The sequence below is a fragment of the Protopterus annectens genome, chromosome 14.part0 (genome assembly GCF_019279795.1).
Source record: "Protopterus annectens isolate FY-2018-M chromosome 14.part0, PAN1.0, whole genome shotgun sequence".
NCBI lineage: Eukaryota > Metazoa > Chordata > Ceratodontiformes > Protopteridae > Protopterus > Protopterus annectens.
This window is the reverse complement of record NC_056748.1, coordinates 648,987,476-649,006,949: the sequence shown is the minus strand read 5'-3', so window position 1 is coordinate 649,006,949 and position 19,474 is coordinate 648,987,476. Positions and strand designations below refer to the sequence as shown.

General features: G+C 40.6%; 1 protein-coding gene across 1 annotated transcript in view; it reads right to left on the bottom strand.

Moving 5' to 3' along the window:
• CDK1 (cyclin dependent kinase 1) overlaps positions 1-19,474 on the bottom strand; it is a gene marked incomplete in the record, with an annotated part of 842,019 nt that overhangs the window by 209,307 nt on the left and 613,238 nt on the right. The window contains 1 exon segment of the mRNA XM_044056395.1: positions 7,405-7,575. Coding sequence (XP_043912330.1) covers positions 7,405-7,575 — 171 coding nt within the window.

Genomic DNA, 19,474 nt, shown 5'->3' with positions numbered 1-19,474 from the left:
CAACACCCAATGCTCTGATGTTACGGACTCCCATGCCACTGGGTGTAGCGAAAGGCAACCCCTGACTGCCTCTAGAGACTAAGTCAGGCAGCCCCCCACAGGGCTGCTGTGCAGGTCTGTCTGAGAAAGGTTAGAGACCCAAAATTTTTTGACACCCCCCCCCGGCCTCTTGGACGGCATCTGTCATAACCCCTTCTGGCTCTGGGGAAAGAGTCCCGAGAGGACTGAGACTTCCGGAACCACATTCCTTGTCCTTCGCTGATTCCTTGAAACGGATCTTTGAGAGGCCGAGAAGTTGATCCTTGACTGCAGATGGTGTCTTCCCGTCGTTCTCACTCTGGACCAATGTAGCACAAAATGTTTTCCCAAACAGAGAACCACCATCATAAGGGGCATTTGCAAATGACACCTTGAAAGGTTCCATGAATTGACAGCCGGAGCCAGGGGTGGTGCCGCATGGCAATGCCAGAACTGGCCACACTGCCAGCTCCCTCCATAGCATGGGAAAGCAGATGCATGGATGTATTTGCCACTGCTTTGAGTGGTCATCCATGCAGAGAACACCTTATCCTCCACCAGTATTTACTCGGGGGGGGGGGGGGGGGTGCGCGACTCAGTGACAACCTTGACTAGGTCAAATGATGTGCGCCATGTAGTTCAGCGCCCTTATGGATGGTCAGTGGCCTCGAACTCAAGAGAATCCTCTCCATCATGTCAAAAGCCAAATGGGAGCAGGCACCCTGAGAAACCACCATAGGAGCTGTTCCCCTTGGATCTGACAAGGGAGTCAGAGCAGAGACTACAGATGCAGAGGGGAAGACTGCACTCCTTCAAACTCTGAGCCAATCAACCCCCCGTCAGATCCGACACTCTCAAGGCAATGGCCGGTGTCGAGGTACAGGGTAGAATCTGCACCAACCCTCCAATCCAGAGAGTTCTCCGATCCAAAGACTCCAAAACCAAAGGACGGATCGGAGAAGGAGATACGAGTGAAAAAAGGTCTGCAAGCTCCCTGCTCTGGAGGGAGAGGGGCCCAGCAGGACTCATCTGCATTTGGGTGCAGATGAACTTCCGCATCATCCTATCCATCTCCGCCTAAGACTAAGGGTAGACCGGGAGGAAGCCACAGATGCCGTCTGGGAGTGCTGATGAGGTGATGTCCTAAGAGGAGACAGACACCTCTGACTATGGGGAGAACCTGGGAGTGTGGAGCCGGGGGGAACTGGGCCGGGTGGGGTTTTGGCCTTGGGTAGAGGCCCCAGTGAAGTAGAACGGTCCACAGACAGTTTTATGCAGTCTCTCTTGTGATGGCTGTATCCTTCCCCAGACCTCTTGGCAGGAGTTTGAGTCCCAGAGGTCTGGGGAAGAGAAGAGCCAGAAGTGGCAGTAGAAGAGGCTGAAGCTGGGGTTGCGGAGACAGCAGTCCCTGAAGAGGGGAGCAAGCCCTTCAAAATGAGCTTATCCCTCCTGTCCTTAAGGGTCCGCAGGTTGAAGCCTGCGAAAATAGGACAGGGGGTAAGCAAATGGGCCGCACACAAGCACACTACACACATAGGGGAGTCATCGGCTGGAGAATGCTTATAGACACACACTGCATTCCCTAAATCCTAGTTTAGGGGGAATATCTGCCATATTCCTACCTAAATAGAAAAACATAGGGGTGGACACACACACACACACACACACACACACACACACACACACACACACACACACACACACACACACACACACACAGTGAAGATAGGAGTGGGAAGGCCAAAAGGAGGAAATTACAACAACAAAGCTTTTTTTTTTTTTTAAACAGACGCCAGCGGGTAGAGGAGGTGAGGGAATAGAAAATACAGAAACATGGGGAATAACTCTCAAAAGGGAATCACTTACCCTCAAAAAACACTAGGAGCTCGAGACCACGATGCTTAGCTATTCAGCAAGATCTGGGGAGGGGGGGCAGGGGCATTATGGGTAAGAGAGGAGCTTGGAGCTGCTTATGTGGCAGTGTCAGATCTGATTCGGATCCATAGACCCACAGGTTGAAGATCAAATTAAGTCAGTCAACATCTTCAGATCAATTAGTATTCAAAGTTACTGCATGTCATTCAAAATTGTCCTGACCAACGTAAACTAGTATAGTCTATCTGACCTGTTTACTGTACGCAGGCTTGAGTGGCTGTAATCTTCTCTGTAATAACAGGCTGAACAAACTAACCTTAACTTCCCTAACTGTATCTGAAGTAGATTTTAATACCAAAATCCTGTGATGCTTTACACTCCCTCATAACCTTATTTCACTTGGTTTCCAGGCTTGGTCTTAATTTAACATTCCATTAAGGAACATTCTGCAGCTGACAAGATTGCATCTTTCCCTTGAAAAAAGAACATTCTGTATTCTTGTATTTTCTGCACACTTAATGCTCATCTTTCCTTTCTAATAAACTGTTGACAAGGCAGATTATCTTTTTCTGCTTAACTGACTTATGTACAAATGAAACAATGTCTAGGCCCATTTTACCCTTTAGCCTAATAACTACTTTAAAAGGGAAGTTCCTAACCTAATAGAGCTTATTCCTTTGTTTAGTGAATGCACTAGGATCAAAAGCTGTGGAGACGGGTCACTATTTACCCAGGTGGGCAACCCCAAGGCAATATATATACATTTTGTCCGAGTGAGAGAGTTTGGCATCTTGTGGCTATAAGCCACACTTTTTTGAATACTGATGGTTTGTCAGCTATCGTGGACAAAGGAAAATTCCCACTTCCGATAGCACAAGCAGCAAGTAAAATCCAAGAAAAAAAAGGTACACCACACAGCTAAATAGCCACACTACTAACAAAAGCAATATGAATAATCTTAAGACCCATTTATTGTAGAGAAGAAACTGTTGACAGAAAAGAATGCCAATGACACAAGAAAAACTAAGCTGGTAATGAACAATTAAAAATCTAGAAGGCAAGGGGCGAAGAGATGTTAATTCCTAGCAAGATTATGAAGTCAGAACACCCCAAGGTATACCAGAGGGGGGGGGGGGGGACATCACAGTACTTTAAGGCAAGCCTACTCAGTACAGACCACGGTTGTTCAAACAAGCAGCAAAAGAGATGTGGGGTAATTTCAGGAGCAGGGGGGATTATGGGTAAGGAGGAGAGCCTAAGATTTGGAACCAAAGTCAAGAGTGGCTGAAGTTAGATAAGAGAGATGGAGCCAAAGAACCACTCTGTCGAAAGGACAGAAGAGGCATCAGATCTTCTGCTGAATTATAGCTGATCCCTTATGGTATTCCCATTCCTGACCGCCCACATTTTCATCAGGTTGCCACTCTTTTGAACTGGCCTTTCTTCCACTGGTTGCTTACCATAGTCTTGTGTCCAGGGGAATGACAGACTGGGTGGGATAATTTTTTACTATCTGGTGGGGATGGAGGTGAAAAAGCTGTTTCACTGGCTGCATTGACTTCCACTTTTCATCCAGCTTTTTAAACAGCTGCTCAGCAGGCAGTCTAAACAGCATCTCCTTGCAACTTGGTCTCTATGGGAGACCACGTACCTTGGACAGTTCTCCCCTGGAAACACCCCCCAACAGGGAAGAGGCCACTGTCACCATGGCCTTCGAGAGAGGAAGAGGATGGCCTGTCTAGGAGATCCTGAGACTGAAGCCACCAAAGAAGGTGTCATCTGCACACAGGCATCAGCTTTATGGACGTAGACATGGGTGAAAGAGGTGACCATTGATCAACTACATTACACTGGCCGTGGCCATGGATCATAAGGTTCAAAGAATCAACTGAACCTGGGAAAGCAACAGGTCTAAGATCTGTGTGACCTGTTCCTAGATCAACTGAACCCTGCATAGAGGTAATGCTGCAATTCCCTACAACGGAGTATAGTTGGACTCCAATGAACTCCAGCTGTTGAGTGGGAACCAGACAGGATTTCAAACAATTGACAGTAATCCCCAAATGATTGGGGAGGGGAGGAATATAATGGATTGCTTGTAACAGCTGAAGCCTTGAAAATGCTGTGAGGAGCCAATCGTTGAGACACGGAAAGACCTGAAACCCCTGCAGTCGCAGGTGATCCACTGCCATACATTTGGGAAACACCCAGGGGGCTGTGGTGAGACCACAGGGTAGGGCTCTGAACTGGTCATAATTGGCTTCTAGCCAGAGAGGAAGATGTCTCCAGGAATACCTATCCATCTTAATATGATAGCAGGCATCCTGGAGATCCACGGAGCACATTCAATCTTTGCATAAGAGGCGCAAAATGAACTGAGCAGCAACCATCCAGAACTTGGACTGATAAACTGAGCTCTCAGAGATCCAAAATAGGAAGCAGGTCCCCAGGCTTTTTAGTTTTTTTTTTTTTTGCACTAAAGAACTGAGAATAAGTACCGGACACTTTGTCCTGCTGGGACCACTTGGATGACATTTTTGAAGTAGTAGTTGAACTTCCTTGAAGGCCAACTCCCTCTGACTGGGTGGAATGTTGGGGAGGTAACTTTTTATGGGAGGGGGGGGGTCCAAAAAGGGAATGAAAACACCTGAAAACAATGTTTAACACCCACTAATTGGAGGTAATATTTGTCCAGGCTAGTGGGTGAAAGGAAATGCAACCCCTGACTGCCTCCAGGGCAGAGCAGTCGGGCAATGCCTCAGGAGCACTGATAGGGCTGCTCAGAAAAGGGTTCACTGGATCCCCAATTTTGCAGACCATCCCCACCTCTATGGCCATTAAAAGCTCTCCCACTGCCTCTGGGAGAGTAGTCATCAGGAGCGCCCTGGAAGGGAGACTGACTTCCGGAACCACATCTTTCTAGTCACTGGGTCTTCGAGGACCACCTCAGAAGAGTACAAAGTCTTCCCTTCCTGCTCACTGTAGGTCAGTGTCCTTCACAGAAAGTCCAAAGAGGGTGAACCCATCAAAGGGGGCGTTGGTAAAGCACATTTTGAAGGGTCCCGCAAACCCACACAAACATAACCAAGCACGCCTCAGAGCTATGCCAGTACCTGTTGCTCGAGAGGTAGTTTCTGCGGCTTTGGAAATTAGCCTCATCGAGGAGTTCTCGCAAGGGACATCAGAATAGGCTGCTTGGGAGACAGCATTTTGAAGTCCTCCCCAGCAATAACTCTGCAAGAGAAGTGGAAAGATGTTGGACTAAATCCCTTTGGAGGCCAGTAGTGTGCGCCAAGTAATTAACTGCCCTCAGTCCAAAGGTAGCAGAGGTGTATGCCCGATTCCCAAGAAAGTCCATCGCCCAGGACACTGTTCAGGGACGGACCCAGGAACTCTGCTCTGCCAGCTCCTTCTTAGCTGTAGCAGCAACCACAATGGCATAGTCCTAACTCTTTTGCTCCAGATAGTACACAGGAGAGCTAAGGAATTGGTATGCTTTCTTCGGGGACTGGCTCAACAGTTTTGGGCTCCTTCCAGGCCCTACCGGCGAACAGACCTATTAGCTCATCAGCAGGGAAGACCATCCCGAAAGCCTTCAGAAACATGGACATGTCCGAAGAAGTGGGTTGAGGAGACCATGTGCCTGTGTTTCAAGCTTTCCAGGATGTCCCCAATGGAGACATCACGCAGAGATCTGAGGGACCTGTCTCCATCGAAGTCCATGCACTCAGTGAGGGAATCCTAAGAAGAGTTGAAGTGCCTCCTCTTGCACTTTCTCTTACAATGTACCTCCTCCCTGGGGAGCTCCGAGGAGGACTGAAGTAGGGACTCCTCGAGGGGAAAAAAACCCTGAAGGCTCAAATGGGAGGGCTGACCCTGGACAGAATGGGAGGTCTCATCAGTTAAAGCAAAGGGGTAAGGATGGACCTAGAGGGGCGGTAGATGAAACTCCTGTCCTGGAGAAGGTTCTATCTACCACCTGGAAGGCTGAGGGGCTGGAAATGGTCCCATCCCCAATCTCAGAGGGAGAAATACCTAGGAGAGGAAGAACAAGCCCCAAAACAGCACCACAACCCTGGGTGATACCAGTCTGGAGCTCTCTAAGACCAAGCACTCTGGCATGGGGTTCACTCTGGTCTGAGGATGGAGGAACAGATCAGGACAGGGACCTTGAAGGGGTCAAGAAAAATACTTTGCCTCACCGATATTAAACTGCGGGAGTCCGGGTCCTGAGATTCCAAGGCCACCGGGGGTTGAAGAGGAGAACTGGAAAGGGTGAAGCTCCACTGGCTGGAGAGGCCAGGATCCCCAACTCTATTTGAGCTTTGGGGAAGCTCCTCATCATCCTGTCCATGTCAGAGGGCAACAGACTTCTGGACGATATGGAGGAAGAGGAGTAAGTGGATTTAACCAAAGACCCTATGGATATGTGGCAGTGTTCTGGAGTTTAACTCCAAAGCCTAGGAACAGACTGGACAAAGCTACCTCTAAATAACTATTATTGAATGCGACAAACCTGTTGGATCTGGCAACCTAGCCGAAGCAACAAATCGGAGCCGATCAACTGGTCGAATCAGAGGCTGGCCTGACCTTGGCCAGATCAGAAGACCTCTGATCCGAAGCAGCCCTGGATCAGGAAGAGGACTTCACAGCTCTCAGATCAGAGAAAGTCCAGACTGGAGTCCGATCTGGGGACCTAGGCTCCAACAGCCACTGTTCTTGGAAGAAAATGGCCAAGAAGGGGTCTTCCTGTTAGGATCTATAGAAAAGCCTTTGAAGGAGAAACAAAGGTCTCCTCCCAGCGAAGTAAACCTTTTAAAAGGAGCTTATTGTGGGCATTCCGCCAAAGACCTGGGGATAAATGAGGCACAAATGTCACATTCCACCTCCAAGTGCGGGGTGCCCAAACCATACATGCACTCCTCTTGCGAGTTGGAATTGGGCATTTTCTGACCACACGACGCAGAGGGCCAACCAAAGCCACCACAGCCAATGATAAACTAAAGCTCTCCATTCCCCACAACCTGAGAAATTAGTCCTTTGAGAACACCTAAAAACCTTAAAAACAGCAAGTCTGTAACATTTATACACAGAGGTAAGGGATTGCAGTACAAACCTGCAGGGTATGCAACTGTCTAGAAGTTTATTTTAGTTTGAGGAGTCCTCACACATTCAACCAGTTCAACATAGCGTGGAGAACCTGAACTGTTAGCAAATTTTGTCATGGTAAAAAGACAATGGGACAACATATCTTCAGTTTTGAAAAATGAACTGATGAAAAACAGGCCCTGGGGTAAGGTACTATTCTGACATCCACTTCCTACAAAGGAAACTAAGTTGAATTATCTCTAAAAATTTATTACTTCAGTATTAACCCTGAGCCTGGAAAATATAAGCTAAATTATATCATGCCACTGTAAACTCGGAAACATAGATTCAACCTTAGAAGTTGTCACTGGATTTCAAACTGACATAGCAATACATTTACAGGAGAAAGTAGCAGCTCCTCACCTCATGTGTATAAACTCTGACAGGAATGCCAAAGGCACGGGCAAGCCCAAAATCAGCTAATTTAATCACTCCTTTATTATCTATCAACAGGTTCTGAGGCTTCAAATCCCTGTGTAGAACCCTCCTTGAGTGACAGAAAACAATGCCCTGCAGGATCTGGTACACATAACTCTGAAAAAGAAAATGTAAAGTAATGAGCATTATCCCACAAAAAATTATACATGCAATTTTTACTAAAATTATACAGGTTTGAAGAAATTTGTTTTTCAAAGATTTCTGCACAATGTTAAGGCAGATTACAGAGACTGCATTAATCAAATTTGGCCTCAAAGACGAAGGAGGACACAATCTCCAACTATGGATTTAAAGGCAGTTTCAGCATTAAGGCCTCCAACAGTGCTCAGACAATTCTCCATATTAAAATTTCCGAAACCATACCACCTTTTCAAAAGGGACTACCACACATTTCCTTTAGGGGTGTGGAAGAAGGTCTTATAAATTATGTACAGGAAGCAATCAGGATAAACCAAATTTGAGAAGTCCTAAATTAACTCCACACAGAGAGGAATTCTGCTTCTAAAGGCAATCAACAAAACGTTTAGGGAGCAACTAGCCACCTAACCATTGCACAGAAAGTAGGACAGCACACCTAAAACACATATCAAGTATCCAGATTTACAAAAAAGGTGGTCACTCTACAAGACAGAATTCTAGTGCAAGTCACGTTTCCCATACGCTGTGCTGGGTATACTGCAGTTTTGAATAGCCAAATTAAGAGCTTGTACTCCCCTCAAAAAAGGGCTCACTGCCACCCACTGAAAATTTGATAGCATGATTTTGGTAAAACTTGCAACTTTTAATCAGACAGCCAACTATAGGCAGTTATTGCTTCAAACCAATTTCCAAATAAAAATGGCTATCTGTATTGCACACAATACTTTCAGGTATATGCACTGCTAAATAATGCACTATTTTATTTGAGAAAAAACACCATAGTGGACCTTCACTCAGAGAAAAAAAATTCCTGGAGACCAAGTCTAGATCAGAGTCTCCAGCTGGAGATTAGAATTATTAGCCAAGTATATGAGTGGAAACTGGACAGAGTTGCAGCCTTTGAACAAAGTCTGAAATTTTGGATGAGGTCTGCAACTTGACCAACTTATTCACAAGCTTTTAATGTAACCAGAGCATGTGGGAAAAGTAACTGTACCACAAAAGAAAAGGATGGGGATGCAAATACCTGTTACCCAAAGCAATCCATGGCCTTTGACTTCCTCCCAGTGGATACATCAGACTGAGTCATCAGTACTGAGACTGCCACAACAGTCAGTGATGGAAGACAAAATTCAACCAATTTCAGTCCTTGTAAAGCCAGAAAACATTAATCATGATTCCTATTAATGTGTGCAGTTACAGTGGACTACCACACATCCCTGATGCTAGGTTCCACCTTCTTGTAGGTAGAAGTAACCACTGAAGACTGATGGGGTAAAACAAAACAGGAAACCATTTCCATCTCCACAGTTCAAGTCCAATGTAGAGAAGATTCTACAACAGAACTAATGCTTTCCTCTTATACTTTTGTTCCCCCTTCATCCTTGAAGGGTACATTTCCATAGAAGGCAAAAATCTCCTCCCAGGCAATGTTAGCAACTCTAATCGTTTTGTCCATATTCTAAGAAGTGCAAGCAGATGGGCCAAATGGACATACTTCTCAGATGACGACAGAAGCATCTACAGAAGTAAAGTTGAGATACTGCAAGGATAACTACAACAATGACCGTGACCAACTATAATCCAGGAAAAAAAAAATCAGATTCCCGAAGCCTCACTGGCATCCAAAGCATGAGCGTGGGATTGGGGTGGGGAGGCCTCAATGTATCAAAATAAAGCAATTCGGGTCAGTGGTGGCTTCTCCACAAACTACATTGGAGAACAAAGGTATAGGAGGAAATGGAATGTACAGTTGTATAGGTAACTAATAGTACATATTTTAACTTTTCACTGCTGCAAACAAAATCTAAAGCAGACCTTGTCAGCCAAGACTGGAGCACCCTTCCCTCTCAACCTCGCTGACAAACATCAGATGTTTTTAATTCGTTCTTACTCCTAAGAAAATCTAGATCCTAAACATATTAAAGCTGTGACAGATACCCATTAATGAAGTCTGAAACCTGGACAATTTAAAACCATCTAATGGACCAGAGCAAGGGGAACAGAGGGCAAAGAAAGAACAGTTCTGTAGTAAATTTACCATAACAGTACATGTTTGAATGCCCACTGCTGCAGTAGCTTAAGTTACATGGGTTAGATCCTATATAGGATACAACAGCAATCTAGCTTCCAAAGCTTCAGGACAACTTGCAAAAGTACAGTTGCGTACACTTACCATAAATGTAGATGTTCGAATGTATCACTTTTGCAGTCATCACACTTGGGTTATTTGTTTGCAGGTAGCCCTCAGGTCGGCCCGAATAAGAGTCTTGGGATTTCTGCGTCGGTTGCTGTCCCTTCTTCCATGACGTCAGGGGTTTAAAAACAGGCAGCAAATGCCATTACATCAGTTTTTCTTGACCAAAATGTCAGGGGCCCCCAAATAGGAAGCTAGTATATGGTGGGGAACACCACTAGTAAAAAGTAAATACCAATGCCATTAGGAATGGCCAGAGAGAGGAAAGGTAAAAAATAGAGAAAGTCAGGGGGCTGGAGGGAAAAGTACAGTTGTGTACACTTAACATAAATGTAGATGTTGGAGTGTATTCACTGTTGCAGTCATTAGTCGGCCTTATTAACAAAGTCTTGGGTCCTACGTCGGTTGCTGTCTCCTGTGACGTCAGGGGTATAAAACATGCAGCCGTCATTACATCAGTTTTTCTTGCCCCAGATGTCAAGTGCCCCCCCTAATGGGAAGCAATTAATTAAGTGTATGTGTATAGAGACAGAGAGAGAGATATATGTGTGTATAGAGACAGAGAGAGAAATATATGTGTGTATAGAGACAGAGAGAGAGATATATGTATGCATAGAGACAGAGAGACATATATATAGATATATATGGGTCTACTTCTATTCGTTGACAGCCCATTTCACTGAAACCCATTTGGTCGATAGCTCATTTCATCGACAAAAGTATTCAAGGCAAAAACCTGGGATTTGCCCCCCTCCCCACTGTTGTGCGACTGTGGAGTTGTTATATATAGATGGGGGTGGGGGTGTGTGGGGGGCACAGCCCCCCACCTAGAATGTTTGTCGGTGAAATGAGCTGTCAACCAAATGGGTTTCAGTGAAATGGGCTGTCAACGAATAGAAGTAGACCCATATAAATATATATATATATATATATATATATATATATATATATATACACACACACACACACACACACACACACACAAACACACAAGGTTATACCTCAAACAAAAAAGCAAATGCACCAAAAAGCTTTTAAGCATTGAAAAGGAGAGAAGAGGTATAGCCAAATGAAGTCAGGGGACTGGAGGGAGGGTAACCAGGACTGCAACAGTGAATACACTCAAAAATCTACATTTATGGTAAGTGTACACAGCTGTACTAGTGTTTCACTGTTGCAGTGATTACATTTGGGTAGATTCCCAAAACCTAAGGATGGGAGGAGGAATTTAGGTAGCATTAGGACCAGCTATAAAGGCCCTGCAAAACTGCAGTGGCAAAACCAGCTCTGGATTTAGAGAAAATTGGCAAATGGTAATGCTTGGTGAATGTATGTACAGAACTCCAGTTAGCTTCTAGAATGTCCCTAGTAGGTATGCCTCTGAGAAAGGCTGTAGAGGTAGATGCAGCCCTTGTTGAATGGGATCTGACCCCCTGTGGGATAGATTTTCCATGGTGCTTATAGCAGAAATGAATGCAATGGCCTATCCATTTCGAGATGGTTCGCTTTGAAATAGCCGTCCCCTCTATCTCTGTAGCAAATGCCACCAGCAGTTGGTCAGATTTCCTTTGAGGTTTAGATCTGTCCAAGTAGAATCCAAGTTGTCTGTGCACACCTAAGGAGTGCAGTATCCATTCCCCTTTGTTCTGTGGATTAGGAAAGAAGGTAGGCAAATGAATGGACTGATTAAGGGCCAGATAACTTTGGCATGAGAGAGGGACGGTCTGAGCGACACCCTGTCCGCATGAAAGATGATGAAAGGCTCCACTGCCATAACGGCTTGCAACTCTGATACCCTTCTTGCTGAAGTAATGGCTAAAAGGGAAGCCATTTTCCAAGAAAGGAATTTTAAATCTGCAGTAGCAGCTGGCTCGAAAGGAGGAAGGGTGAGTTTCTCCAATACAAAGTTAAGATCCCAGGCTGAAGTTGGAGCTCTCCTGGGTGGTCTTAAATTTTTGGCCCCTCTGAGGAACTGCTTGAGCAGTAGGAGAGAGAAGAGTGGAGGTTCTGTGTTATAATGAGCTGAAATGACTGAGGTGTGAATTTTTATCGAGGAAAAAGACAGGCCCTTGTGAAGCATCTCAGTTAAGTATTGTAACATCTGAGGTAAATTGGGCACTGCTGTGTTCATCCCTTGAGACATTCAGAATCTTTTCAATTTTTCAGCATAAGACTTTCTAGTACTAGGCCTCCTTGCCTCTAAAATGACATCAATCACTGGTTTACTGAGGGATGGTAAAAGAGAGCTTAGGTAATTAGCCAGGCTGCTAGAATCTGGTTCTCCTGCTGAGACAGCAGGGAAGGAGTCTGAGGCAGGTGCCATGGGGCCAACAGTGACTGTGCAGGAGAGGGTACCAGTGTTGGCATGGCCAGGCTGGTGCAATCAAAATCATCCTTGGTTTGTCTAGTTTGATCTTTAGTAGTACTTTGGAGAGCAGAGGAGGAAAGGCATAAACTGATGGGCTGAAGGACAGAGCATCCACTTTCTAAACTTGTCTGTGGGGAGTCCTTGCACAAAATTTTTCCAACTGATAGTTAGGGGGGGGGAGGCAAACAGGTCTATAACTGGGCTCCCCCATTTGCTTGTCAACATGTTGAAAATCATTGGTTCCAGTTTCCATTCGTGTGGGTCCACAAAGGTTCTTAGCCCATCTGCCAGTGTATTTAGTTTTCCTGGCAGGAACTGAGCTTGTAGATGCACTTGGTAGCTCAAGGCGGTGTTCCACAATGCCATGGCTAGTCTGCAGAGGGGGTAAGAATGTGCAGCCCCCTGCTTGTTTATGTACCACATAATGGTAAAGACTGACAAAACCACTGTCAATTGTCCTAGAAGAATGTGGTCCTTGAAGGCTGTCAGAGCATTCTGTACAGCTAACATTTCTTTATGATTGATGTGAAGGTGCATTTGAATTGGGTTCCATTTGCCCTGAATGCACTTCCCTGCCAGGTGCCCCCCCCCCATGCATACTCACTCTGTTGGGGTTTGGGCAGTAGGGGGTAGTGTGAATGGTAGTCCCTTGTTTCGGTGTCTGGCCACTGCCCACAAAAGGAACTCTAGGTGTGGACAAGAAATGATCGGAATCACTGCTTCTAGATCCTGAGAATGAGGACACCACAGGCTTTTTAGATACCACTGCAGTTTCCTCATATGCAGTCTTGCATATGGAATTAGAAGAATGCAGGAGGCCATGAATCCCAAGGCTTGTAGTATTTGCCTTGCAGATGGCAGGGATTTTGTGACCACTTGTTTGAAGTAGGATGTCAAGTGAATTTGTTTCTCTGGCGCGAGGAAAGCCATCTGGGAAGTTGTATTCAAGCTTGCTCCCAGGAATATAATTTGTTGACAGGGTACCAGGTGTGATTTCTTTTTGTTTATGGTGTACCGCAGACAAGTTAGCACCCTCTGTACAAAAGCTAGAGGATTCAAAAGTATGTCCTGGTTTTCTGCCTGAATTAGACAATCGCCCAGGTATTGGTATATTTGAATAATTCTTTTGCCTGCAAAATGCAATGACTGGAGCTAGGCACTTTGTGCATACACTGGGTGCAGTAAATAAGCCAAAGGGAAGTCCAAAGAACTGATAGTGCATGTAGCCTGCTTTGAAGCATATGCATCTTCTGCAAGATTTGCCTGATTGGGATGTGCAGGTATGCTTCCTTTAAATTTAGTGTTGCCAACCAGGCATTTTTGCATAGCATAGGAAGCAATTGGTGAAGAGTCAGCATCTAGAATTTTAGAATCATCAAAATGGTGTTGAGTAGGCAGGTCCAGGCTAGAAAGCCATGAATTGTCTTTTCTGGGTACCAAGAAAAATCTCGAGTAGAAACCTTTTCCCTTTTTCTCTACTGGTACCAACTGAATAGCCCTTATGCTTAAGAGAGAGTACCTGCTTTTGGGCCTCTGCCCACTGCTTTGGAGGTAGATCTGGCCAACCGCTTGGAGTTGGTGACGTGTGGAAGTGAAATCTGTATCCTTGGGACTATTTAAACCCATTTGTCCTGGGTAACGAGTCTCCAGTTCTTTGCATGAAGTGCAATCCCCCCCCCCCCCAAAGGGACAGTCAGTTAAGAAGTGCTTGGAAGTTTTAAAAAGAAGTCATTGAGACAGTTTACCATAGGGGTGAGTTTTACTACTCCCAAATTTGGAAGTGGAGGCCCCTCACTGCTTAGTCCTGAGTGTCCCCTGGGACTGAAGCTTGGGTGGTCTGCTGGACCTCGGCTTGGACTGAAGGTCTGGAAGAGGCAGGAAAGAAACAATTCTTAGAAGGTCAATGCCTAATAAATCTAGGAGGTTGTACTTGTAAAAGTACAACAGTTTGCATAGATTTAGCTTTTTCCTCCATCTTTTTAAGAACAACTTCTGCCTTGTTGCCAAACAGGTGGCCCTGATTTAAGGGAGCATCCAGTAATTTCGCTTTAACATGATCTGGCAAGGATTGCTCCATAAGCCAAGCATGCCTTTTAGGTACAGACCCAGTTGCCGCAGCCCTGCAAGATGCCTCTAGTGAAACAAAACCTCATTTCAATGCATGTTTACCAACTTGTTTAGCAGAAAGCATAAAATCCTGTAAATCAGGTAGTTATGTACTCACCATAATGATCTATGTATGTGGTCCATCTCGCCTCATAGTCTTTACTTACGGGTTCGGAGCCGAGAATCGGCTCAGACTCTGCCAACTATTTTCTAGCACAAAGTCTCTAATTGGCTGGGCTAACCCGGTATCCCAAGATGCACCTCATCCTAGCCCCAGATTAGTTTGCAGCCATTCCAGTCACACCCCACACACAAGCACCATTGGAGGGAACTCCAGCCAGAAGGAAAGAAAAAAAACAATTGACATTGAAGGGTCTCAGAGCCAAATTTCCTCCAAACCCTACAGGAAGGGGGCAGGTGGGAGGGTACGCAAGAATGTGAGGCGAGATGGACCACATACATCGGTCAGTAAAATAAATCCAATTGAACCAGGAATCCAGGACGTCAGTTAAATAATGTGAAAATACCCAGTCTTTATTAAAAACAGGTTTTAGCGCTTTCATCTCCATAATAGAGACTTCATCAGTAACAATTTACTACATTTGATTAACCATTTATATAGTGTTAAATCAATGACATCACCTGATAATTAACATTTAAAACAATACAAGCTCTAAAAAACATATATAAAGCTAAAAATGTGTGTATTAAATGTGTATACCTATTTTTATATATAGGTATATATATATATATATATAGGTATATATATGTATGTATGTATATATATATATATATATGTATGTATATATATGTATATATATATATATATATATATATATATATATATATATGTATATATATATATGTATATATATATATATATATATATATATATATATATATATATATATATATATATATATATATATATATATATATATGTATATATATATATATATATATATATATATATATATATATATATATATATATATATATATATGTATATATATATATATATATATATATATATGTATATATATATATATATATATATATATATATATATATATATATATATATATATATATATATATATGTATATATATATATATATATATATGTATATATATATATATGTATATATATATATATATATATATATATATATATATATATATATATATATATATATATATATATATATATATATGTATATATATATATATATATGTATATATATATATATATATGTATATATATATATATATATATATATATATATATATATATATATGTTTATATAAGTATGTACATATATATATGTATATATACATATATATGTATATATATATGTATATATATATATATATATATATATATATATATATATATATATATATATGTATATATATATATATATATATACATATATACGTATATATATATATATATATATATATATATATATATGTATATATATATTTATATATATATATGTATATATATATATATATATATATATATATATATATATATATATATATATATATATATGTATATATATATATATATGTATATATGTATATATATATATATATATATATATATATATATATATATATATATATATATATATATGTGTATATATATATATATATATATATATATATATATATATATATATATATATATATATATATATATATATATATATATATATATATATATATATATATATATATATATATATATATATATATATATATATATATATATATATATATATATATATATATATATATATATGGCACCTTGGGTCTTGTTTAGAACATAAGATTTTGTTTAAAAACTTTGTTAAAAATTTTGTTAAAAATATTATTTATATAATAACCTTCTGGACAATAAATAAATGAATAAATTAATGTGTTTAAAAATCTCAACTAATGTATAAATGTATCAGTGTTTTGTTAAACCAGTAAAACTGCTTAAACCTTGACCGGATTAATTTTGTTATGCATAAATAATTAATATAGAATATAAATTATTGTTATTAAATGTTTCAGTAGAACATATGTAAAAGAGAATGAATGTATGTAAAAATATTTAATACTCGGATGTTATTGGCCCTTTCAATGAGTAATGGTACTAATGATACAATTTCATTGAGTCCTGGGGGAAACATGGAAGCCAGTCGGTACTGCCACTGGCTTTCCTTTTTTAACAAGTTTTTCCACTCCCCTCCTCTAGTGTCTATTTTTATAATATCTAAAATACCAAAGACAAATTTTTTGAACCCAACACAAGAGGTGCTATGTTTATACAAAGCATTAGTATTCTTGTGGTTCTTAATATCGTTCAAATGCTCATAAATTCTGTTTATAAGAAGTCGTTCAGTCTTGCCTACGTAGAAATGTTTACAGGTACAACAGAGCCAGGTATACTACTCCCCTAGTGTTACAGTTGCCGTTTTGTAAATGTACCTTACTGTTCATGATGTTGTCTAACATTAAAGTTGGTTCTACATAAATATAAGAACAGTAGTGACACATACCACATCTTTTGGTACCTTGTTTGTTATGGGAAATGCTAAATCTTTTATGTTCCAAAAGTTGTTTCATGTTCGAACCCACTTTGTTGACAAATCTGGGTGTGTTACCCACTTTCTTATATATAGCCTCATTTGATCTGTATATAGCATCATTTGATCTGAAAATGTTCCAATTCTTTTGGAAAATGTTTTTGATAGTAGGAGTTCTTGTGTTGTATGTTAAAACACAAGTGGTGTTAAAATCACTAATATTTTCTCCCAAAGCTGAAGTGTTCTCAAAAGAACCTAATAAGGGGATGTATTTTTGACCCCATTGTTGGTAAATATTTTGTAAAGTGGAATTGATCAGATCTATGGGGTATCCCCTCTCCAAAAACATTTCTCTTAAATTGAATTCATTTTCCAGATCTTCTTTGTGAAAGGTCATCCTGGCAATTCTAATCGCTTGCCCTTTAATTATACTAACCTTTTGGGATATAGGATGATAACACTCAAAATGTAAGTAGGCATTACAGAATGTTTTCTTTCTAAATATTTTAGATTTAAACTGTTTATTTTGTTTGTCCTTGATAATACAAGTGTCAAGATAATTAATACTCAATGTATTATATTGAAAAGTGAAAGAAAGAAAGGCAGTACTACAATTGATATGCTCTATGAATTTAATAATGTCTTCTTCGGGGCCTCCCCACAAAATAAAAATATCGTCCAGGTATCGAAGATATAGTTTTATGTGGGACCAAAATGGACAGTCAAAAACATGTTGCGTTTCCCATCCTAGTAGGACCAAATTAGAATATACTGGTGAACAGGTAGCACCCATAGGTACACCAGTAACTTGTTGGTAAAATTCCCCTTCGAGCCATAAAAAATTATTTTCAAGAACTATGTTCATAAGTTCACATATTAAATTTACCTTATCATTGTCAAGGTCCGAAAAAAACAATACTTCCTCAAAGTCATCCCTTCATTTTTGGGAATACATGTAAAGTCTTTTACATCTATAGTTAAAAACAAAACATTCTCTTGAAATTAATATTATTTGACACTTTTTAAAAATTCCCATGAATCTTTAAGTAAATGAGGGGTCTTGTGTACCACATGTTGTACATGAGAATCAATAAATACAGTTAGTGAATGTATTTTAGATCCCTTGGCAGCCACTATGGGTCTAAAGGGAGGCCTAGAAATGTCCTTATGTATTTTTGGTATTCCAAAAAATACCGGTATTTTGGGAAATTTTGTGAATAAAAACTCGTACTCACTGGAACCGATTCTCCCTTCCAAGAGATCTTCCTCTAGATAACTATCTATTCTAGAATAAGAAATATTGATTTGATTTTTGGAGGTATGACTGTAGGTGTTCTCATCGAATAATAAATTTAGCATGGCATTGGAATAATCCATGCTCCTAAAAATAGCTATTCCCCCACCTTTGTCGGGAACCATGATACGAATGCTGTGGTCATTTTTCAGATCACAGAGTAAATTAAATTCATTCTTGGTTAAATTCCAATAGTTTAAACTGTAATTTTGTTTGAATTCATAGTATATATCTTCCATAACCAATTTTTCATAGGTTTCCAGTAAGGGATGTAAAGGGGGATTGAAAACACTCTTCTTTTTTAGTCTCTTATCAGTACCTGTAGTGTTTCTACCATTGTCTTGTAAAGGTTCCAAAAGTATTTCAAGGTTTAATTTTCTCACAAAGAGTTTCAAAGCTTCTATATTGTCTACAAGATCACCTCTGTTGGATGGGATAAAATTGATGCCCTTTGAAAACAGATTAAAATATTCATCAGTAATAGTCAAATCTGAGTAAATGTAAATAGTGAAACCTCCTCTTAAAAATAATATTGTCTTCTAATGTAGAAGTATCAAAAGTATCTTTATCTAATATGCATTCATGGGGTGAGGAAACTGATTTCTTCTCTGGGGATAATAGATTCTGTTGTATTCCCCTTTCTTGTTGTAATACTGTGCCAGTCTCCCTGAGCGTCTGAGAGTGGGAAAATCCCTGTCATCTGGATTTTGCACATCAACCCCTTCTTCCACCCAGTCATTGGTGTGCCCTACATATTTGTCCACATTAGATGGTGAATGCCTTTGGGGAAATTCGATACTGTCATGTATATAATATGTTGTTTATGCATAGGCTTGTTCCTATTAAACTTATTGCAGGATACATTTTGGTTTTTATTAATATATACAACATTATCTTCATAATTCTTTTGGTCCCTAATAATTTACGTTTTTTCTTTTGAAAAATGTTAAAACATCTATTCTCAACTCTGTCCAGCATTTTAAAATACATGGTACTGTGATGTGAAAACAATAAATCATTTCTAATTTTGTTATCTAAACTTTGTACGTCCTTAAAAACTTGTTCTTTTTGAATTTCATAATATTGTACAGTTTTTCTTAAAAGACCCAGGCCTATTTCATTAAAGTAATCACAAAAATCAGACAAGATTTCATCAGAATAGTCCATGCCAAAAAGAAATTTGTAAATTCTGAGTCCCTGTGGCACAATTTTTAAATTAATACATTGTTTTAAGTATGCAATATCAATTTTCAATGCTTTTACATTTGAAGAGTCTCTTTTTCATAGAAAAAATCCAGTCCTTCAAGGAAG